The 24243-nt window shown below is 42.6% G+C and overlaps 1 protein-coding gene and 1 non-coding gene across 3 annotated transcripts in view; one reads left to right on the top strand and one right to left on the bottom strand.

The window, feature by feature from the left end:
* Positions 1-9765: 9765 nt before the first annotated feature.
* LOC127582191 (tetratricopeptide repeat protein 28-like) overlaps positions 9766-24243 on the top strand; it is a 167224-nt gene continuing 152746 nt past the window's right edge. For both annotated transcript variants that reach the window (XM_052037267.1, XM_052037266.1), the window contains exons 1-2: positions 9766-9963; positions 12469-12654. In XM_052037267.1, the coding sequence (XP_051893227.1) occupies positions 9781-9963; positions 12469-12654 (369 nt within the window). In that variant the 5' untranslated portion in view covers positions 9766-9780. The remainder of the gene's footprint in view (positions 9964-12468; positions 12655-24243) is intronic.
* trnal-gag (transfer RNA leucine (anticodon GAG)) lies at positions 19200-19281 on the bottom strand. Its single transcript has one exon. It is a non-coding gene; the product is annotated as a tRNA-Leu (tRNA).

Here is a 24243-nt window from a genome sequence, read left to right as displayed (position 1 = left end):
TTGCTAGTGTTCTGAAGGGAATACCTGATGTTCTGCTACTTCCAAGTAAGTCCACATCTACCTGGGCTGGTTGTTGGTTCAGGATGTGCTGAGTGACATTGTAACTCTGATCCGTTGTTGGACAACATGGAGTCCAACAGCAGAGTCTGTGCAGAATGGAGTCCAACTCATTTGAATGGAGATTCCTGGCCTAGAGTTTATGAGGATAAAACTGTTAATCTACTGCTAACAAATTTATTTTTAGAATGTAATCTTTAAAATATGTTAATTTTCATATTTTAAATTATTTACAGAAATTTTAATAGGTTTTGAATGCTTTGAATATTAGAATATTTAAAAACTTATTAAAAAAATGCCTTGGAGACCTTTCAGAGGCAAGTTCTGCCCCTAGTTTTGCCTCCTATTGAGGACATCAGGGTGTTTCAGCAGCATAGGCTGAGGCCTTGCTACATCTTGCTGGAATTCTCCCAATGGCAGAGGGTCAGCTTGATTAGCCTCTGCATCTGGCCCAAGGGATCTGGCAAATCGGGATGGTGGGCCCTATCCACAGGCCCAATGTCTTGCATTCAAACAACATTCAGGTAACAATAACATTCTAAAATGTGTTCATTATGAGATGGTAGAGGACTAATTATAACAGAGCTACACAGAAAGGAAAATGTAGGGATTACACATATATCCTGACAGTACAGAAGGGAGAATGTATATCACCTACAAATGAGCACCAAAGGGGTCAAATCCCAATGCTCGGTATTACATTGCATCCAATGTAACAGTGTTGTTTTACACCTCACATGATGTAACATGCCAGCATTACTCTTCTCCCATAATAAGACAGAAAATGCTGGAAATAGTCTGCAGATCAGAGAGAACCTTATTTCAGATTTCCAGTATCTGCAGCTGGTTTTGATTTATATCTTAGTCAAATAATTAGACATCTTAGCTAGTGTACAACAATGAATTGGGCATCACAATTTCTCGATGCTACCTTCCCAAGTTAAAACCTATTCTAGCCTTAAATATTAAGGTTTTTACTGAAGAGTTATGTGAGATGTTGCTTGGGTTGTGATTGCAGTGTTGTGAAGGTCTGGCAGAGGTACATAGGAAAATTGGATGTCCTGAAGAAGCCATCCGGTACCTCCTTGAACTACTAGCAATTTGGGAGCACAATGAACAGCAACCAAGTAACCATCAATCCAGATACGAAAGGCAGCCTTTATCTACAAGGTAAATCATTGAAGTTACCACATTCAATCAAAGAAGGCAGACAATTAAATATAGAAAGAATTAATACTGCAAAATTTTATCTTCACTGCATTCATCCCCTGACACCAATGTATGTCTTTCCCTTGACTCCAGTGTGTATCCTTGCCCTGACTCCAGCGTGCTTCCTTCAACAGACTGCAATTCGTGTCCTTGCCCTGACTGCAATGTTCACCCTTGCTCTCTGTGCATTGTGCATCCTTGCCTTGACTGACATGCTTGTTTCCCTGAGTGCAGCTTATGCCCTTCCTATCCCTGCCATATGTTTCCATCTCTTTAGCTTTTGCTTTTCACTTCACTGCAGCATCTAGCCTCCATGGTACTGTACTTAATCCTTCCCAGAAATGTAAGAATTGATTTCCCCCTATAGACTGGTCTATCAATGAGGGCATGAATTTAAGGAGAAAGTTGTAAGGATAAAAGGAAAGCCAAGCTAAAAATGTTTTCACGTAAAGGTTGGTGTGATTTGAAATTCAGCTGATGGAGTCTGAAACTCTCTTCAGATGTGAAAAGTATTTTGATGAGCTCTTGATATATTGTAACATACGAGCTATGGACCAAGGGTTTGCAAGTGCGATTAGCCTGAATATTGCTTTTTATTGGCATGAACAGTCAGTTGAATCAACTCCTTCTGTGTTGAATTTCTAAAAATCCTGTAGGAATTTTGTTAACTGGAGGTTAGGGGAATTTAGGAGAAAAGGTCATGTGTCAGCTCATAGCTCATTGAATGGTGGAACAGGATGAAGAGCGGCACAATGGTATAGCTGGTGGATCCACTGCTGTACAGCACCAGAGACCTGGATTCAATCCTGACCTCGGCTGCTGTCTGTGTGGAGTTTGCACATTCACCCTGTGACTGAGTGGTTTTCCTCTGGATGCTCTGGTTTCCTCCCATATCTCAAAGACAGGTGGGTTGGTAGGTTTATAGACCACTGTAAACTGCCTCTAGTGTTTAGATGAGTGGAAGAATCTGGGGGCAATTGATGAGAATGTGGGAGAATAAAAATGGGATTAATGTACTTAATATATTATTAACTGCATTGATATATCATACTGTAGTTACAATTAATAATACAATAATATGTACTTAATAATGAATTAGTGTAAATAGATGGTTGACGGTTGGCGCAGACTCAATGGGCCTAAAGCCTGTTTCTGTGCTGCGTGTGTCTATGTCTCTATGAGGATCAAAATGGTGTCCACCTGTTCCTAAATTCCCATCTTTGACACTTCTACAGATGGTGGAGGCGATTCATAGGGTTGGATATTTTTGTTCCAGAGACTAAACACCTCTGGTGCACAGTGAACACCGTCTAGTCTTAAAGACTTGCCTCCCTCAGAGGTATACTGATTAGTCAGCCTCGATTGTGAGCTCAGAGTCTCAAGAGGGTCTGAGAAGCTTTGGCTCCCTGATTCAAAATGAGAGTGCAACAAGCTGAACCAAGCTGATGCTCATTCTGTTGTGAATGGAATGACTGATGTAATTGCAGAATATTGAAGTTATCCAATGTTAAGATGCTCCTGATATTCAGTGGTAATGCTTGGTATGACCTTGTACTTTAGTTCCTCTTGAGTCTATGGTTTGTTTCCAAGAGTGATGACTTTTCAATAAGTCGATGTGATGCTGACTCACCCTGTTGTTTCCTAGCCGCAGAGAATTCTGGAGCTCAGAGAGAGAAAAGGCTGTCTACCTGAACCTGACTGAGGCCTATTGTGTTATTCATCAATACCAGAAGGCATTGACGTTTGGGAAGAAGTACCGGGAACATTTGATAGGGGGATCACCTCATGGCTGCAGTCAGGATGTTACGTCTGCTTATTATAAGGTGGGTAATTTCAACTTCAAAAATATTTGATTATTGTTGAGGATTGAGAGTGATCTGAACTGCGAGCAGACAGAGCAGTATGGGTGCCATTAAGATGTGCTGTCTGACTCTGGCTGAGTTGGATCTGCTGTACTTGGATTGTTTCATGTTGCTGTTGGGCCACTAGTGGTTGAAATTTCTGCTGTTTGAGCACAATCAGCTTCAGTGAGAGATATTTATCACACCTTCCTGTACAAGTGTCTTCTGCTGAAAGGTTACGTGGTGGACTCAAAATGGTTAAAGGAAATTGCTAAAGGAGGGTTAAATGTTAACACAATGGAAATGCTCCAACTATTATAGGGTTTGAATGTAGGGGGCAAAGAGTATCCTGTGGTTAATGAAGGAAGAGAGCTTTAAAAGCATGATGCCTTTCATCTGAAGAGAATATTGAGGGAATGGTCTGGAAAATCACAATTTCTGCCTGAGGTGCATAATTAGGAGCACATTACCCTCTATCGGAAGAGTGTGTTGAGCAGTTTAAGAATACTCCACTCTCTACTTGAAGAGTACAAAGGATAAATGATCACCAAAGCTCAAGTTCTGTTGGAAGAGAATGTTGGGAGTGCTCATCAGGAATACCCCATCCATTGCTGGAAGAGAATGTTAGGAGCAATGGTCAGCAATACTCACTCTTTGCCAGTGAAGGATATTTGGGTAGATTATCAGTAAACCTCATCCTCCTCTTGAAGAGAGCATTGGAATGGTATTGTTACAACTGTTTTACCCTTTGGGAAAGGTAGTACAAGTTGTTATGTAACCAAACCTGTAATCCAGATCCTGGACTAACAATGTGGGGTCATGAGTTCAAGTTCCACGAGGTAGAATTTAACAGTTAATTAAAAATAATCTGAGGAAAATGTTTTGATAGTTGTCTATAAAAGTTTCAAAAAAACATCTGGTTCAGTCTGGTCCTCCTAGGAAGGAAATCTGCCATCATTTCTGGACTAGTCAATATGTGACTCCAGACCATAGCGATGTGGTTGCCTTTCAACAGTCGTCTGAAATGGCCAGCAAGCTATTTGGCTTTTATTCAAAAATTGTTACTTCAAAAATCATTACTTCAAACACTGAAAACTGGAGGGGTCACTCAGCATCAACCTAGGCATCGAATTCAGGCAAGGCAAAGCCACTCCTAGTTCTGTCAACTTTGCAAAGCCCTTCCTCATGGGCATTTAAGAGTTGGCATCTAAATTGGGAAAGTGGTCCCACAGATTTCTCCAACAGAACCTGGTTACATGGTTGCTATTGGTGGTTTTAACAGAAAGCCAGCTTAATCATGGGAACCCCTGGTAGATGCAGGGAGTGGGAACTGCAGGTCATATGATTGCAGCAGGTGGGAGGCCCCGTTACCAGTGTCATGGAAACCACACAGGTAATAAAATTGAACATCTATAGAAGCAAATGTCAACAAAACAAAAGAGCTGGTCATTGATGTCAGGAAAGGGGGTGGTGTACATGCACCTGTCTACATGAATGGTGTTGAGGTGGAGAGGGTTGAGAGCTTCAAGTTCCTGGGAGTGAACATCGCCAACTGCCTGTCCTGGTCAAATCATGTAGATGCCACGGCCAAGAAAGCTCACCAGTGCCTTTACTTCCTCAGGAGGCTAAAGAAATTTGGTTTGTCCCCTTTGACTCTCACCAACTTTTACCGATGCACCACAGGAAGCATCCTATCTGGATGTATCACGGCTTGGTACAGCAACTGCTCCGCCCAGGACTGCAAGAAGCTGCAGAGAGTTGTGGACACAGCCCTGTGCATCACGGACATCAGCCTCCCCTCCTTGGACTCTGTCTTTACCTCTCATTGTCTTGGCAAAGCAGCCAGCATAATCAAAGACCCCACCCACCCGGGACGTTCTCTCTTCTCTCCTCTCCCATCAGGTAGAAGATACAGGAGCCTGAGAGCACGTACCACCAGACTTAAAGACAGCTTCTAGCCCATTGTGATAAGACTATTGAGCGGTTCCCTTGTACAATGAGATGGACTATGACCTCACGATCTACCTTGTTGTGACCTTGCACCTTATTGCACTGCACTTTCTCTGTAGCTGTGACACTTTACTCTGAACTGTTATTGTTTTTACCTGTACTACATCAATGCACTCTGTACTAACTCAATGTAACTGCACTGTGTAATGAATTGATCTGTACAATCGGTTTGTAAGACAAGCTTTTCACTGTACCTTGGTACAAGTGACAATAATAAACCTATACCAATACCAATACCAAATAGCAATGTAGCCTACTGCTAGCTCAGGGGCAAGGAAACAAACATACCCTGTATACTACTGAAGCTAACAAGGATTCCAAAGAATGCACATTGAAGGGTATAAATGTAACAAGTTGCAACATGGCAATGTATTTTGCTTCAGTTCAATGCTCAGTGGAGCAGGACTGGGCCTTTATACCTTTTAATGAGGCATGATGGAAAGGAGGAAGGAGGCAGTCACCCAAGAGAGTGACCGAAAGTGGAGACAGGAAGTGCCATGACTGATCAGAAACACAACCATGAATGAACACCAAAGATATGGGTGTAAAGAAGGTGCAAATGAGCATAGTAAAGAATACACCACAGAGGCAACAAAAGAGCACGTAGCAGGGAAGCAGAATGAGTCATTATTCAAATTAAGAAATGGCTAACCTCAAGATTTGCATCTCTGAAGATGGTGCCAGATCTCAGGAATTTGTTTGTTGAATTTGAAAATGAGGTGGCTGTGAATTCAGCGTTGAAATGGACCCAGAGTGAGGTATTGGAACTTGGTCCATGGTCATGAACTTTGTGGTCAGCTTGGGTATGTTAAAGGTGAAGGACAGGGAAATATAACAACATGTGAAGTTACCTGTTGTGGGTGAGATAGTAAGTTCTGACACAGGTACAATTCTTAAATGTCCTTCTGATTGAGCATCATTGATAAAGGCACAAGTACAGGTGGCACAAGATTGGGAACATGAAGATACAGAGATGCCAGGAGCAACATAAGCCGAAATTGTAAGAAAAGAAGCCAAGAAACACCACTTACCTTCCATGGGAACAAATCAAGAGTGACATGTATTTCTAATGTGGATACACAGTGAAGAGCTCACTGCAAAAGGAAAGCTCAGACAAGAACAGGAATGGCACTGGTTGGAAAAATTGCTGATAAGACCATTGGTTATGAGCACAACTGGTCTGTAACCAATATGGGCTCCTGAAATGGAGGCATTTCTAGAAACCATTCCATTGACTTGGGACTGGAAAGAAGTTGATACACACAATCTAGAACAATGGCAAAACGAGAGAAGAGCAATGAAGATTCAAGGGAAGTTTAAAGAGAACATAGGCCATGACCCCAATCATTCAGGTTATTTATCATACCCACCTGATCATTGTTGCTTTGGGAACTCCAGACTGAGAATGCTCTGACCAAGGGAGAAATGACAAGCAAAACTATGGCCTAGATTACTTATTCATAATCAGGTCAATGGGAGACCTGGCTCCTGTGACAAGTGGGTCACAATTGATGTCAATATCCTTTTACTCAGGCAAAATTGGCTACCAGGAAAGTTCTCCAGAAGGTGAACAGACTCAAGATCTACAAGTCAAAGCTTCAAAGGAGAAGCAGTGGCGAGGACCAGGACATGGAAAAGTAAATCTGAGAATATACGTATGTGTGCATAGAAGCAACAGAGGAAGAGCAGGAACTGCGGAGAAAAGTATACCGGGGAGTAGAGAGAGCACAAAATTGAAGCCCACAGGATGAGTGCAGTCAATGCACTGGGCATGCAGGGTTTTCCAAAAGTGTCCAGCAAGACGAGTGTCAGTGAAGATGCCAACCAGTGTATAATTGATGCAGATCAGGAGCATGACTTACTGGAAATTACAGAAGAAATTGGAGATGCATGGCAAAGGGCTGCCACAATAAGGTCTTCAGGGAACAAGGAACCTGTAAACTGTTTAAGAATCTTATTCTGTATATAAGTACAGTTAATCTCCGATAATCTGGCATCTGATTTGTTTGGAAATCCCGATAGTCCAGCACCTGGCTCACTCATTAGTCTAGAATGTGAGCTGGGGTCTGGAGTTTAAGTAGGGTATGTGGCCAAATTGGGTCTGGAGTGTAGCCAGAGTTGGAGTCTGGATTGTGGGCTGGGTGTGCAGCCAGAGACAGGGTTGGGGTCAAGAATGTGGTAGCTTTGCGGCTGTAGCCAGAGTACGGAGTGCTTTTATATTTCCCACTCCTTTTAAACTCAACGGGTTTATTTGTTATACCGCTACGTAGTATGTAAAGAAAATGAAATAAACATATTAATATCCAATTGTCTGGAAAATCTGCTAGTCTGGCACTACCAAAGACTCAACAAGTCAGTAAGCATCTGTGGAAAGAGAAACAGAGTTAATGTTTCAGATTTGCGAGTATTTCCCTGAGTAGTTCTGTTGAAGGGTCTCAGAGCTGAAACTTTAACTCTTCCTGTTTCTACAGATGCTGCCTGAGCAGCTGAGTGTTCCTGGCATTTTCCATTTTTATTTCGGATTTCCAGTACCTGCATTTTTTTTGATTTTCATTTAAAATAGTTCAGTTAATGGCTGTGTTTATGTTATGCTCCTTCAAATGTGTGACAGTGATATCAGCTTCGGAGACCAGCTCAGAAGAACCAACGCTATTCAACAAAAACTCAATTTGGAATATTTTCTAGGCTGTGTCACCATTTTGAAATGTAGTAAGTCTGTATGAGTTTTTCAGGCTATAGGAGTAGTACAGTTCTTGACACAAATTGTTTATATTTCTGCCAGAAAGCAGAGGGAAGATCCTGACTTAATTTAGTGAACAAGTGCTTAACACTGCCACTATTGAATTGAAATCTGATAGTCTCACGATGTAGCCTGAAATTACTATCCCACCCGCCACACCTCTACAATAGGATATTACTCCGACACAGCACAACCAAAAGTGTGCTTCCTGTTACCTGGCTTGACCCCGCCTGTAGTTCTGGGTTTATGACCCACTTGTGACTACACTATGGCAGCCTGAGTTTAGAACTGGGAGAAAGGCTGCATTCTAGCTGCTGCTGATCACTGTGTTTAAATCTCAAGAGATGCCTTTGAAATGATGCTTCTTAGTCCATTAATTTCTCCAGCCCATAAAACCCTCCAAAATCTCTGCACCCCCAGTTCTAGCCTCCTGCACATATCCAAGTTTTCATTGCCAAACTATCTGCATCTCTGTTATCTATTCCCCTAAGTTATTGCATTCCTGCTTCTTCACATTTCTTCCTTTCTTTCCTCCTTAAAGATGCTACTTAAAACCTGTTTCTCTTCAGAGTTCGGTCTTAATTTCTGCTTAAGTGGCTTGGCATCAAATTTTACTTGCACCTTATTGCACTGCACTTTCTCTGTACTGCTATTATTTTTACCTGTACTACATCAATGCACTCTGTACTAACCCAATGTAACTGCAATGTAACTAACCCAATGTAATGAATTGACCTGTATGATTGGTATGCAAGACAAGTTTTTCATTGTACCTCGGTGCAAGTGACAATAATAAACCAATACCAATACCAATAACATTTCTGTGAAATGCTGTGGACAATTTACTACAATAAAAAACAATTAGAAAATGCGAACTGTTGCTCAAATCATGGGTACATAATGAGGACATGGAGGTGGCTTCGTGGATGCAGAAAATCTCCTCAATACTTCCATCACTGTAGGTTTTTAGATTGGATTGGGATAGCTGGAAATGTTAGTAAAAGATGGTGATTCACTGTGTTTGTGTTGCAGGTTGCTCAACTACAAGAGAAGTTGGGGCTTTACAGTGAGTCAGTGAACAGCTACCAACAGTACTGTGAGTTAAGCAAGGTACTGGGCAACAGCACAGCTGCAGCTGAGGCCCATGGAGCAATGGGTTCAATTCATACAGCACTTGGTAACTATGACCTTGCAATGAGCCATGCTCACCAGAGCTTCAACTTGTCCAGAGCTGTCGGAGACCGCCAGCTTCGATTAGCAGCAGTGATTAGACTTGGCGACATAAACAGGATGATGGAGAATTTTGAGGAGGCAACAAATTGGTATGAACAAGCTTGGGATCACAACAGGATGGGAGATGAACCCAAACTGAAGTGTCAGACCGCACTGGGTTTAGCGGAGATTTACAAAGAAACTGGTCATTATCAGCATGCTTTTTACTTCTATGAGCAGGCACTGGACGCTGCAGAGGAGAATGATGAAGCTGAGCTGATCTACAAATGTAAATTCAAGATTGCATGTCGCTGCCAGTTCTCCTACTCCGCAAAGGAATTAAAGAAAGGATGCGAAGCCTTTAAGGATGTGATAGCATATTACCATTGGCTTAGTAGAAAATACACAGTGGAAGGAACTGTGCTACCTGAAGAAATCACTGATGTTCTTCTGGAGAGCTATGATGGGATCCAGACAATTCTTGGAAAAATAGGTGACCATATAAAAGCACTGCAGTATGCAGAAGCAGGGAGGAGACACAGATTTCTAGCATACACATTCATGAAAGAGGAACATTCAGCGTGGAATAGTGTGATGGATCAATCTCTGTCATCAGCCATCCCAAGCCTGGAGGAGCTTTACAGCATCCTGGACGCCACCTCTGGGTCCGTGTTGTACTACTCATTGGTGGAAACGGGCCTATTTGTCTGGATGCTAAAGGCAAAGGAAGGACTGGTTTACTTTCATGCTACCAACAGCGCTGTGTCAGAAGCTGTCCGTGAGCAGATCGGCCAGTTCCTGCAGCTACTGAAAAACAGGTCACTGCTTTATGAGACTGAAGCCAGGAACATCCCCAAAAGGCTGAAGCAAAACATGATTAACCAAGAAAACAAGGTAATGACTGCACTGGGGAGTGCTCTGTGGCCTGGTGAGTAAGTGTTTCTTGTCCCTCACTGGGTATCACTGTCAACCCTGAATCAGAAAATTGTGGGTTCAGTGCCCTTGCCAGGGACTTGAGTGTAAAATTTAGGAAGATGACTGAGTGTATTGTGACAATATTCTGCTTGAATCTTGGTACAGTCTTACAGATAAGATATTGAGCCAAGACATAAAATATCCCATGACACAATTTCTAAGGAAAACAAGGAGTTCTCCTGCATCTTCATTAGTGCTTGTTCCTTATCTGACTTCACTATAACAGATTGTTTGATCATTGTCTCATTGCTGTTTGTAGAACCTTATTGTGCACAAACTGACTTTTTTCAATCCTGACGTAGGGTGACACAGGCAAGGCAAACATTAAAAGATCAATCCTAATTGCACTTAACAACATAAAAGATTGGTACACCTCCTTCTTCAGCTGCTGCCTGGTTTAGTGCTGTCAGATAGAGAGTTGTGGACTAGTGATGATAGGGATGTTCTTCCAGTTCATGATGGGAGGTTGCAGGTCATGTCTCCATGCACATGTTATCTTTGTTGATCGAGGTGATAGAGCTGAAGTATTTGGGGGGTACTTGGTGAGTTGTTGCCATACATTTTACTGATGGTGCATAATACAAAGTATGCTGGTAAAGGAAGTGAAACTTTGCTGGGGACACAAGAGACTGCAGATGCCAGAATCTGGAGCAAAAAACAAACTGCTGGAGGAAATCAGAGGGTCAGCCAGCATCTATAGAGGGAAATGGACAATCGACGTTTTAGGTCAAGACACTTCATCTGAACTGAAATGGTAGAAGGGAGGTGGCTGGTATAAAGAGGTGAGGGGGAGGGGTGGGGCAGGAACTGGCAAACGATGGATCCAGGTGTGGAGAGGTGATAGGCAGATGGAGGGAGGAAGGGTGGAGATAGCGACAGAGGCTGGGAGGTGACAGGTGGAGGCAACAAAGGGCTGCAGAAAGTGGAATCTGATAGGGAAGGAAGGTGGACCATGGAACCAAATAAGGGAGGGCAGATGGGAACATTGGGGGAGGGGACCCAGTGGGAGGAATGTGTTGGTGATGGGCAAATGGAGCTGATGGAGGAGGGGAAAGAGACTAGATGGTAGGGAGCTGGGGGTGGGAGTTTGTGTATCAAGACCTGGGTAGACCAGGAGGAGAGAGAAAGGGATAGAGGGGGAACAGGTTACCTGAAAAGTGATGGATGGATTGGTTATAGAGTGAACTGCCTTGACCTGGATGAAATTGAGCTTGTTGAATGTTGTTAGAGCTGTTCTCATTCAGGCTAGTGGAAAGTATTCCAGGGTTCAGACTTTTCACCTTGTGGTAGCTTTATCAAGGGAAAATCAAGGAAAGGTAGTTAGATGTTCTCTTGCTTGCAGCTGAGTACTGAAGTTAAAGCAGTATCTAAACTTCAGAGTGTTCACAATTGACCCTGAAATATCTTGCAAAATTCCGGAGGAATAATGAAAGAGGTAATGCAAGCTTGGATGATGAAGTGTCAAGTGGCCTATTGGGTAATTAGTTACCAAGTGTGCTAATGAACTATATATGCCACAGATATCCCAGCGCTTTTCCCATTTTAGTTAGCATGTTGTGAGGACTGGTGGGATTATCCCTGGGCTGGAGAGAGGTAAGATCAACCAGGATTCCTACTCCCAATTACTTATTTATTGATCCTTCCAAAAAATGCATCGGCCTGTGTTTGCTGAATGAGGACTGGCACGGGCAGCAGAGACAGTCGCTGCAAAAACTGAGATTGTGTTTAGAAACATAAATTGTATTTTGAATCTATCCTCCACTGCCCTGCATTTTCCCAAGAAATAGCCTTGCTTTTATCAGGCATCTTTTTGCTGAAGTTAGTAGAATCTCCAGATAAATATATGTTGTGAAGTGTTTAAATCGAGTGTCTGTTGTGATACAAAGCCCCATTCCACTTCAACTCATTGGCAGCCAAAATGATGAACACGCATCAGTTAAAAGTAGTTATGTGGTCATACAGTACGGAAACGGGACCTTCAACCCATTGGCTCCATCTTTGCACTAATCCCGTTTTATTCTCCCCACATTCCCCTCAACCCCCCCAAGATTCTACTGTTCACCTGTACACCAGGGGCAATTTGCATTGGCCAATTAAACTACCAACCCACATGTCTTTGGGATTTGGGAGGAAACCCAGTGCACCCAGGAAAACCCACCTGGTCGCAGGGAGAACATGCAAAACTCCACACAGACAGCACCAGCAGTCAGGACTGAACCCAGGTTGCTGGAAGCCATGAAGCAGCAGCTCTACTAGCTGAAAATGTGCCATCCAGATAAGGATAAAAAACATGAAATTATGAAGGTAATGCATTCGTGAATTAGACTTCAGAATGTGAACATGTTAGAAATTCAGAATTGGTTTCTGCATCTAAAGATGATTAAACTTCACTCATCATAATGTTCTGATATCCTTCTGCTGCAGAGGCAGTGGATTCCCCATTCATCATGTAAGAATCCCAGGGCAACCTGCAGCCTGCCAGAGGATGAGAAGGAGACTGATCTCTGGAAACAGATGTACCTGCTTCTGTTTGGACCTGTGAATGAGCTGCTGGATGATTTGCAACAAGGCAGCAACATTTTGATTGTACCAGACAAATATCTCATCCAGGTGAGTATGAGCAAGGAGGGGCTGTTGAAATGTCGGAACAGACAGGACGGTTTGAAGTGAAGAGGAGATTATATAATAGAGCATTTCTGAAAGTTATGACATTGTTGAGAGGGTATCTGGGAGGTATTTATAATCATGAAGAGTAAAGACAGAATAGGAACCTATATAAGTACGTGAAAGGAAAAAAAATTGAAAGTCTATGGGTGGAAAATGGGACTAGCAAGATTGTTCTTACACAGGGCTGGCACAGACTTAATAGCCTCCTTCCATGATGGAATCATTCTGTGATTTTGTAAGTTGAAGAATCACATGGATACAGAACAGTGAGTGTCTGCTAAATGGAATGGCAAAGGAAATTTAGTGGGAGTGGGAATTCAATGCAGAAATGGAAGGATAAGCAGTGTGCTTGACACCAAGGGGCTGCTATAATTATAAACCAGAGAAGTTATTTGGATCTAAAAAAAGAAAATCATAATGGAGTAAGGAGAAGACGGGGACATTAAAGGGTTCAAAATCAAATTAAACAAAAAACAGTATACATAAATACAAAAATAACAGAATTTGGGATACCAAAGTTAAAGCATATGCCAAGTAAGACTTTAAGCATTAGGGGAGCAGCTGAGACCATGTGGGAATTCAAGATGCTTCAGTTGTCCTGGGAAATGCCTCCAGTTACTTAAACTCAGGCTCAGGTTTCTAAACTTGAGGAGCATTCAGAATCAATGCAAAGCTCATGGGAAGTTGGAAACATCTTGATGCTGGTCACATCATAGGTTCGGAGAATTCAGAAGAATGTTAAATAAGTAAGTAGATAGCAGGATATGAAGAGACACCCAGTACAGAAATGCTCCAGGAGTGCAGCACTCTAATACCAAATATGCGTGTTAAGGCTGATAGCAGTTTCAGCAGAGTGCAGTCTCGAATACATTCATAGTAATGTGGACCAATGACTCTACAGAGGAGCACATTACAGAAATACAGTGATTACAGGGGACTCAGTAACAAGGAGACAGACATTCATTGATGCAAGTCCCACATTATTTGTTGTCACCCTGGTGCCAAGGTTAAGATTATCAGTGAGAGGGAGCAGACATTTTGAGAGGGGATAAAACAACAGAAAACAAGTCTGTGTCCTATGTGGGTACCAATTATTTAGAAGGAAAGATTCTCCAAGCAGAATTTCCGGAACGTTGGAGGATGACTCCATGTGCCACACCTGATAAATTTAGGAATAGTAAGATAAAGCAGGTTAACAAGCAGAATTGGTACAGGAAACAGGAATTTGCATTCCTGGTACATTGGGATCCTGTGGAGCAGGAAGTTATGTTGCCGCTTGAGAGATCTGGGATCAGCATCTTTGAAGAAGTTAATATGCAGTGGGGAGCATTTCCACTAATTTGGCAGAGGAGTGAATACCAGATGAAATATGAGATGAATATGCACAGGGAGGGACAAATAGCACTGAAGAAAATTGTTCAAACAGGCAAGAGTATGGCAATCCAAGGCAAGTTTGGGCTGAATTTGCATAAATAGTATGGTGTGTGGTAAATACAATTGATGAGCATCAGGCTATTGACAACAACAGAGACCTTGCTCAAACAAGTTGGAGAACTTAAAACTCCTGGCTACAATGTTTTAAGGAAGTTACTTTTCTCTAAAGGACTCAAATGTAAAGGGTCCTTTAGAGAAAAGTAACTGCTGTTTGATGGAATTTTCCCTGCAGTCAGGGAGGCAGATTCAGTTAGAATCTTGAACAAAGATAAAACCAGATATGTAGGTGTGAGCTTAAATTGGAAAAAAAATTGTGAGATTAGATTAAAAGTGTTGCCAAAATTCCACAGATAAATTAAGGTAATTTTAGATTAATAAAAGGGGCTTATATTATTGCCAAAGGCAGGAGGATAGGGAGAGTTACAGGAAGCAGCAATGATTAACCAAAACAAGTGATAAATTGGGAGAAGATTGGTTGTGGGAGTACATTAGCAAGAACAGGAAAGATTGTAAAAGCTTCCACAGCTTTGGAAAAGGGAGGAGAGTAACAAAATTAACCGTGGCTCCCTTGGAATGAAAGACTGGGGAAATTATTATGGGGAATAAAGAAAAATAAAGAAATATTAGATATTTTGAATCCATCTTTACAGCAGAGGGCAGTATAGTGGCATAGCAGTTAGTTCTGCAGCCTCTCAGTTCCAGTGACACACATTTGTTCCTGACTGATGCTGTCTGTGTAGAGTTTGCACGTTCTTGTTGTGACCATGTGGGTTTCCTCTGGCTGCATAGTTTCCTGCCATGTCTCACAGAGGTGCTAGACAGTTAACTAGTTACTGTAAATTATCCCAGTGTGTGAGTGGGTGGTTGGAGGATCAGGAAAGAGTTAGCAGGGATGTGAAAGGAAATGGGTTACAGGGAAATCAGGGGAGAATCAGATAGATGGGATTGCTCAGCATGGATTCGATAGGCCGAATAGCCACCTTCCATGTCATCAGAAAGTATGGAAATGGAACATAATAAATGGTACACCAAGGAAGGTAAACAAAGGTCTAATAACACTGCTGACATGAAGAAAATTAATATTACTAAAATGAAAAAACTAGAAAATATAAGGTGACTAAAGCCCATTAATTCCCTTGAATCTGATAGTCCACACATCCCATAATTCTAAAAGTGATGCCTACAGAGATGGCAAATGCATTAGTAATTACCTTTCAGAAACTTCTTAGATGTTATGATAGACCCAGCAAATTGGAAAGTAGTGAATATAACACTGCTACATAAAAGAGGAAGAAGAGATGAAATATAAAGCTGTGGACCAGTTATTCTGCCATTAGTTGTTGAAAAACTGCTGAAATCTATCCTTAGGAACATAGTAACAGAGCATTTAAATTTTATAGTTATGATTAGAAAGGTAGGCATATTTTTCTGAGAGGAATATCATGTTTTACAAATTTTATAGTTATTTAACTATGTAACTTAGCAGGTGGGGAACCATTTGAAGCAGTATATCTGAATTTTCAGAAGATATTTGATAAGGTATCAAATAAAAGGATGTCATATACAATAAAAGCCCTACGTGGTGGAGAGGTGAATTTGGTACAGAGTGAATTCAAACTGCAATGATGAGGAAAAAAGGGAATCTAAAGCTAGAGCTCTTGGGATGATCAAAGATATGGAGGTGGGACAGAAAGAGGAAGATCATTACAGATGTAATGATTGTAATGCAATAGAGAAATAAACTGAATATAGAAAGTACAGAGGCAATATAAAATAGAGAATAATAGAGCAAAGAGCAACAATTCAATAATAGATTGGCAGCCAACATTAAATGGAATTGTTTATTTGTACATAAACAGGAGAAAGGTCATCAGGTGAAGGCTTTGCCAATTGGAAAATCTTCTTGTAGAGGCAGAGGGGATATCTAGGCCACTAAATGAGCACTTTCATTCATCTCCATTAGAGATGTTGCGTAGAGGACAGTTGTCAAATTGTATAATATAGAAATAGATCTAGAGAAGGTACTTGAAAGGTTGGCAATCCTTATAGTAGTAAAATAACTGGGTCCAAATGGGATGCATCCAAGGTTCCTGAGGGGTGGAAGTCTTGGGAGCTTTGGCCACGATTTTACAATCTTCCCTGGATGTAGAGCAAGGGCCAATGAACTGGTGGATTTGAAATATTATACCCGTGCTTAAAAAGAAATGAGGGACAATCCTGCTTAATGTCAATGGTTGAGAGCTTTTAGAGAGAATGATTTGAGATAAAGTAATTGGCTTTTGGAAGGGTTGGGCTTATTATAATAATTGTTCAAGGCATATAGTGTTCCATCACTGATGGAGGACTTTGATAATATAATTAAGGGGACTCAGATTCAATATAGGTAAACTGACTCAATTTTTTTGTGAAAAAGTACCACATAACACATTTGTTAGCAAAATCAAAATCCAAGGTTTTAAAAGGTAATGGCAACTTGGATGCAAAAGTAGCCAAGGATCAGAAAGTGAGCTGTTGAATTGGTAAAGAACTGTTGTTTCTGAGTTGGAAGGTAGTGTGTAGCAGTGTTTTCTGAGGCCCCTGTTGGAATCACTGTACTTTTTAAGGTATATTACAACAAATACTTCTATTCAGTTATTGCCTTTAACAAAGCAGGAACTTGCCGAGGTTATTAACAGCATTGTGATCCAAAAACTTGATCTCCTACACATAAAGGAACATTAAGGTAAATCACAGAAATTTATGGAAGAGAAGGAGCTGATTTGACCCAACTTGCCCAAGCTATCCAAAAATAGGCTTTAGGTTAATCTCACCTCTCAGACTTTGGTTGACAGCTTTGTAAGTTTCTAATTCTTCTACCAATTATTTTAAATCCGTGCCCCCTAGCAATTAGCCTCTTTAGCTACGGGAAATAGGTCATTCCTCCCAAGGCCATTCATAATTTTATGCATCTCAGTTGAACCTTCCCTCAATCACTTTTGTTTCAAAGAAAACAGTCCCAGCATACTCTTCTCTCTCCTCATAACCACAATTCTGTAGCCCTGCCGACATACTCTGCACCCTCGGTAGTATGATCACACTCTCCCTGCAACAAAGAGACCAGAGCTGTACACATTACTCAAGCTGTGGCCTAACAAGTGTTTAACATAGTTCTAGCATTCTTACCATACTCTGTGCCTTGGCCAAGAAAACCAAGTATCCTATTTGCCTTGTTAAATTTCTTATCTATCTGTTTTGTAACTTTCAGGAATCTGGATATGCATTCTAATATACCTCTGTTTCCTTGCACATGTTCTAATCCTACCATTTTGTTTTGTTTGCCCTCTCCAGATCCAATACCTCACCAATTACTTCTCTGCGTGGAACTCCATTTGTCACTTTACAACCCACCTGTCTGATCCATTGCAGTTCAGAGCCTTTTCCTCACTAGAACCAGACTCCCAACTTTGATACCTTGTACTCTCATTGTTATTATCTCAAAATAATCATACAGCACGGAAACAGGCTCTTTGATCCATAAATTCAGCTCTAAGCATCAAGCACCCATTTACACAGCTCCTATACTAATCCCCTTTTGTCCTTCCCATATTACCATCAAATCTCCCCAGATTCGACCACTGCAATTTACGGTGGCCAATTTACCTGCAAACCCACAACACTTTGGCATGTGTGAGGAAACCGGAGCACCTGGAGGAAACTCATGTGGTCACAGAGAGAATTTGCAAACTCTACACAGACGGCACACGAGGTCAGGTTTGAATCTGGGTCCCTGGAGCTGTGAGGTACCAGCTGCACCATCTGCTGCCCATAATTGTGGCTGGTATTTTCATGGATTTTAGTAAGGCATCTGACAAGGTTCCACATGGTAGGCTTCTTCAGAAGGACAGAGGGCATGGGATCCAGGGAAGCTTGGCCGTGTGGATCCAGAATTGGCTTGCCTGTAGAAAGCAGAGGGCTGTGGTGGAGGGAGTGCATTCATATTGGAGGGCTGTGACTAGTGGTGTCCCACAAGGATCGGTTCTGGGACCTCTGCTTTTTGTGATTTTTATTAATGACTTGGATGAGGGGGTAGAAGGGTGGGTTGGCAAGTTTGCAGACAACACAAAGGTCAGTGATGTTGTGGATAGTGTGGAGGATAGTTGAAGATTGCAGAGGGACATTGATAGGATGCAGAGCTGGGCTGAGAAGTGGCAGATGGAGTTCAATCTGGAGAAGTGTGAGGTGGTACACTTTGGAAGGACAAACTCCAAGGCAGAGTACAAAGTTGATGGCAAGATTCTGGGTAGTGTGGAGGAGCAGAGGGATCTGGTGGTTCATATCCGCAGATCCCTGAAAGTTGCCTCATAGGTGGATAGGGTAGTTAAGAAAGCGTATGGGATGTTAGCATTCATTAAGCCGTGGGATCGAATTTAAGAGCCGCGAGGTAATGATGCAGCTCTACAAAACTCTGGTTAGACCACACTTAGAGTACTGTGTCCAGTTCTGGTTGCCTCATTATAAGAAGGATGTGGAGGCGTTGGAAAGGGTGCAGAGGAGATTTACCAGGATGCTGCCTGGTTTGGAGAGTATGCATTATGAGGAGAGGCTAAAGGAGCTAGGGCTTTAGTCTTTGGAGAGAAGGGGGATGAGGGCAGACATGATAGAGGTGTACAAAATATTAAGAGGAATAGATAGAGTAGACAGCCAGCACCTCTTTCCCAGGGCACCAATGCTCAATACAAGAGGGCATGGCTTTAAAGTAGGATAAGATAAGATCTTTATTAGTCACATGTACATTGAAACACACAGTGAAATGCATTTTTTGCGTAGTGTTCTGGGGGGCAGCCCGCAAGTGTCGCCACGCTTCCGGCGCCAACATAGCATGCCCACAACTTCCTAACCTATATGCCTTTGAAATGTGGGAGGAAACCGGAGCACCAGGAGGAAACCCACGCAGACATGGGGAGAATGTACAAACGCCTTACAGACAGCGGCGGGAATTGAACCCGGGTCGCTGGTGCTGTAAAGCGTTATGCTAACCGCTGCTCTACCGTGCCCGCCCCTAGGTATACACCCGATGGCAGTCGTGGGATTTGAACCCACGCCTCCATGGAGACTGGACCCTCAATCCACTGCTTTAGACCGCTCAGCCACACTACCACAAATGGGTGGGAAGTTCAAGGGAGATATCAGAGGAAGGTTTTTTTACCCAGAGAGTGGTTGGGGCATGGAGTGTGCTGCGGGGGCAGTGGTGGAGGCAGGTATATTGGTCAAATTCAAGAGATTGCTAGATAAGCATATGGAGGAATTTAAAATAGAGGGATATGGGGGAGGTAGAGGTTAGATAGTCTTAGGTGAGGTCTAAAGGTCAGCACAACATTGTGGGCCGAAGGGCCTGTATTGTGTTGTACTGTTCTATGATCTATGATTCTATGATATCTGACAATGGCCAAAGCACTAGGGCATAAATCATGGGAGTTTTCAGTTATCCTCATATCAACAGGGTTAGTCAATGTAAAGGAGATCTGAGTAGTCTTGACAGGGTGGATGTGGAGAAGATATTTCCTTTGCGAAAGAATGTAGAACTAGGGGTCACGGTTTAAAAATATTTTAGAGATTAGTTGAATTCTTTTCCCTCAGAAAGTCTTTGGAACCCACTTCCTCAAAGAGTGGTGGAAGCAGTGTTTTTGAAAATTTATAAGGCAAGATAGATAGGTACTTGATAAACAAGGGTGAAAGGTTACCAGTAAATGGGAATGTATTCTCAGTCAGATCAGACATGGTCTTATTTAATGGTGGAGGAGGCTTGATGTATCATGGGCTACTCCTACTCCTAATTCACGAGTTTATATGTATGTTTGTATAGAGGACAGAGAGTCCCTAATTTACATTTAGATAATTTTTATAACCAATATTTAGCATGCCCAACAGAAGTGGGAGCAGATGGGTGTATGGAGTGGTGCAATGCAATTCTGGACTTAGTTTTAGGGAATAGAACTGGGCATGTGGGAGGAGGATCAGTGGGAGATCATTTTAGTGGCAGTGATCATAATCAGCTTTCTTCGCTCTGAGGCAAACAAAACCAGACTATCCAGTTTCTTCTCATAACTGAAACACCGCATTCCAAGCAACATTTCAGTAGATCTCTTCTTCTGAAGTTCATTAGTAAACCAGACGGATTTTTACAATAAAAATTTTTTAAAACTGCAGATGCTGGAAATATAAAATAAAACAAAAAGTGCTGGAAACAATCAGAAGATCCTGCTGCATCTGTGGAAAGAGAAATAGTTGATGCTTCACGTCTGTAACCCTTGGTCCATTACTAGTCCCAACACTATGCTACTGTTCCCACTTGAACAAAGAGGTAGTCTGGTGTATGTCTGTTAGCTGCTAAGGAAAGTAAAGGTTGGTTGTTTGCTTCAACAGATACTCTGTCACATGCTTAGACCCTGTGACACTGTTTGTAACATGCTTTTAGTTCAGAAGACTGACTGTCCCAAATATAGGACTGTGTTTACTTGATGCTCTGTGTCTGAGCAAGTGCAAGAGTGACAGTGATACTCAGATTTGGAGACCAGTTCAGAGGGACCCAGAATATACCACATGGTGATATAGATGGGAAAAATGGAAGTTGTAAGCTGTAGAAAGTATGACAGGATGAGTTTGCAAAGTTGTAAAAACATGATGAATCAAAAGGATTCATCCTTGGAACTAAAACATAATTGGCACACATAAACAAGGGAGATCAACACAGGGTGGCAGAAACAGCACAAGTGGGATATGTTGGAAAGCTTGAGAAATGTGAAACTGTGCAAGAGGTACTTAACATTTATGTTAAGTGTTTGAACATGTTTTTCAAAGCAAAAAATATTATAGATGCTATGGGTGACAATGTTGCGGAATTAAGTGTAGTGATCTGTGAGCAGAAGACAGTCATTTTATCAGTGGAAGTGGGCTTTGATACTTGTGTGATGTTAACAAATTTGTTGGCACCATCAAGTGCAATAAGATGTCCCTTTTGATAAAATTATTGCGAAGCTAAAGTACACTTTACCCCAGCAGCAGTTAAGATATTTCAGAATTATGTTACACGTAACCAGATGCCACAGATAGCAACTGGGGATTACAATGTCTGAAGGACTTCACATGACAGTTTAACTTTTGGAACATTCTTGGACAGGGCGTTGAGGGACAGATTAATCTGTTGGCCAAGTAACATGAGAAAGGCCACACTTGAAGGTGACAAGAACTGTGATTTTGATGGTAATGTCTCTGAGAAACATGAAGAAGTTTTGGGACTTACAGTGTAGATGTGAAGTTATTGGGCAAAGCTAAGAGGCAGTAATGTTCACAGCTACCCTGTCTCCTCCATCTGGACCTGGTCACATGGGTGACAAGGGCAATTTTGATGGTAATAGCAAGGATAGGTTAAAGGGTAGATGTTGAAACTCCTCTGGTTGTACAGGAAGGTGTTATGGGAAGGGGATGACAAATGCTGGACCGTTGTCTCTCAGAGGTGCAGTTGCTTTAGAATATTTAAATGGAAGGGTAGAGGAGGGACAGGTGTGTTTGGAAAATTTTAAGTCAGTGACTTTTCGTCAATGATTGTCTGATATTGTTCTTGCGATTGCATCTGGCAATTATTTACATCTGGCTCAAGAGGCTTTGATGAGAGGAGGTGGAGGCTAAGGTAAGTCTCTGGTAAGTTTATTTCTTTCTTTCTAGTGCCAGGCTAGGGTAGTGAGAATGGCTCCAGGGCCAGTGGTGTGTTCATCTTGTGAGATGTGGGAGTTCTGGGAGACCTCCAGTCTCCCTGATAGCTACATCTGCACGAGGTGCATCCATCTGCAGCTCCTTACAGACCGTGTTAGGGAACTGGAGCTGCAGCTGGACAACCTTTGGCTCCTACAGGAGAATGAGGAGTTCATAGATAAGAGCTACAGGGAGGCAGTCACTCCTAAGCTGCAGGAGGCAGGTAGCTGGGTGACTCTCAGGAGAAGGAAGGAGAATAGGCAAGTATTGCAGAGTACCCCTGTGGCCGTTCCCCTCAATAACAGGTATACTGTTGGGGGGGGGGGCGCGACCTACCTGGGGAAAGCCGCAGTGACCAGGTCTCTGGCACTGAGCCTGGTTGTGTGGTGCAGAAGGGAAGTGGGGAGAAGAGGAGAGCGGTAGTGATAGGGAACTCAATAGTAAGGGTGAAAGAGACTCCTGGATGGTATGTTGCCTCCCAGGTGCCAGGGTCTGTGACATATCACATCAGGTCCACAGCATTCTGAAGGGAAAAGGTGAACAGCCAGAAGACATGGTACATATTGGTACCAATGACATAGGTAGGAAAAGAGATGAGGTCCTGAAGAGGGAATATAAGGAGCTAGGTAAGAAGCGGACCTCAAGGGTAGTAATCTCTGGATTGCTGCCTGTGCCTTGCGCCAGTGAGGGTAAGAATAGGTTGATTTGGCAGATGAATATGTGGCTGAGGAGTTGGTGTGGGGGCAGGGTTTCAGATTTGTGGATCATTGGGATCTCTTCTGGGGAAGGTATTACCTGTTCAAAAGGGACAGGTTACACCTGAACTGGAGGAGGACCAATATTCTTGCGGGCAGGTTTGCTAGAGCTGTTGGGGAGGGTTTAAACTAGTTTGGTAGGGGGATGGGAACCCGAGTGATAGGTTAGAGGTTGGTGCATTTAGTGTACAAGTAGATGCAGCATGTAGAAAGACTGTGAGGAAGGATAGACAGTTGAAAGGGCAAAATTGCAGTCAGTTGAATGGGCTGAGGTGTGTCTGCTTTAGTGCGAGAAGTATTTAAGGGCAAGGGTGATGAACTTAGAGCATGGGTAGGTACATGGAACTACAGCATTGTGGCCATTACAGAAACTTGGCTGTCACAAGGGCAGGAATGGCTGCTGGATATTCCAGGTTTCGATGTTTCAAAAGGGACAGGGATGGAAGTAAAAGAGGTAGGGGACTGGCTTTGCTGATCGGGACAGTATCACCAGTGTAGAAAGGGAGGACGTCCTGGAGGGATTGTCTACTGAGTCAGTGTGGGTGAAAGTCAGAAACAGGAAGGGAGCAATCACTCTATTGGGAGTATTCTACAGAACCCCCAATAGCAGCTGAGGAGCAGATCAGGAGGCAGATTTTGGAAAGGTGCAAAAATAACAGGGTTGTTGTCATGGGTGATTTCAACTTCCCTAATATTGATTGGCACCTCCTTAGTGTAAAGGGGATAGATGGGACAGAGTTTGTTTGGAGTGTCGAGGAAGAATTCCTGACGCAGTATGTGGACAGGCTGACTAGAGGAGAGGCCATACTGGACCTGGTACTAGGCAATGAGCCTGATCAGGTTTCAGATCTCCCAGTGGGAGAGCATTTTGGAGACAGTGACCATAACTCCTTGACCTTTACCATAGCCTCGGAGAGGGATAGGAGCAGACGATATGAGAAAGTATGTAATTGGGAGAGGGGGAATTGTAATGCTATTAGGCAGGAACTTGGGAGCATAAGTTGGGAACAGATGTTCTTGGGGAAGTGCACAATGGAAATGTGGAGGTTGTTTAGGGAGTACTCGCATGGTGTTCTGGATAGGTTTGTCCCATTGAGGCATGGTAAGGATGGTAGAGTGAAGGAACTGTGGTTGACAAGAGATGTGGAATATCTTGTCAAGAGTAAGAAGGAAGCTTACCTGAGGTTTAGAAAGCATGGATCAGACAGGGCTCTGGAGAGTTACCACATAGCCAGGAGGGAGCTTAAGAATAGACTTAGGAGAGCTAGAAGGGGGCATGAGAAGGCCTTGGTGTGTAGGATTAGGGAAAACCGCAAGGTGTTCTACATGTATGTGAAGAATACGAGGATGACTAGAATGAGATAAAAGAGGAAACGTGCCTGGAGTCGGAAGAGGTAGGGGAGGTCCTTAATGAATACTTTGCTTTAGTATTCACCAATGAGAGAGACCTTGACGTTTGTGAGGATGGCGTAGAACAGGCTGATATGCTAGAGCATGTCGACATGAAGAAGGAGGATGTGCTGGAACTTTTGAAAAACATTAGGATAGGTAAGTCACCAGGGCTGGACAGGATATATCCAAGGTTATTACGGGAAGCGAGGGAAGAGGTTGCTGC

This window comes from Pristis pectinata, chromosome 23, assembly GCF_009764475.1.
Source record: "Pristis pectinata isolate sPriPec2 chromosome 23, sPriPec2.1.pri, whole genome shotgun sequence".
Taxonomy (NCBI): domain Eukaryota; kingdom Metazoa; phylum Chordata; class Chondrichthyes; order Rhinopristiformes; family Pristidae; genus Pristis; species Pristis pectinata.
This window is presented reverse-complemented; position numbering and strand designations above follow the sequence as displayed.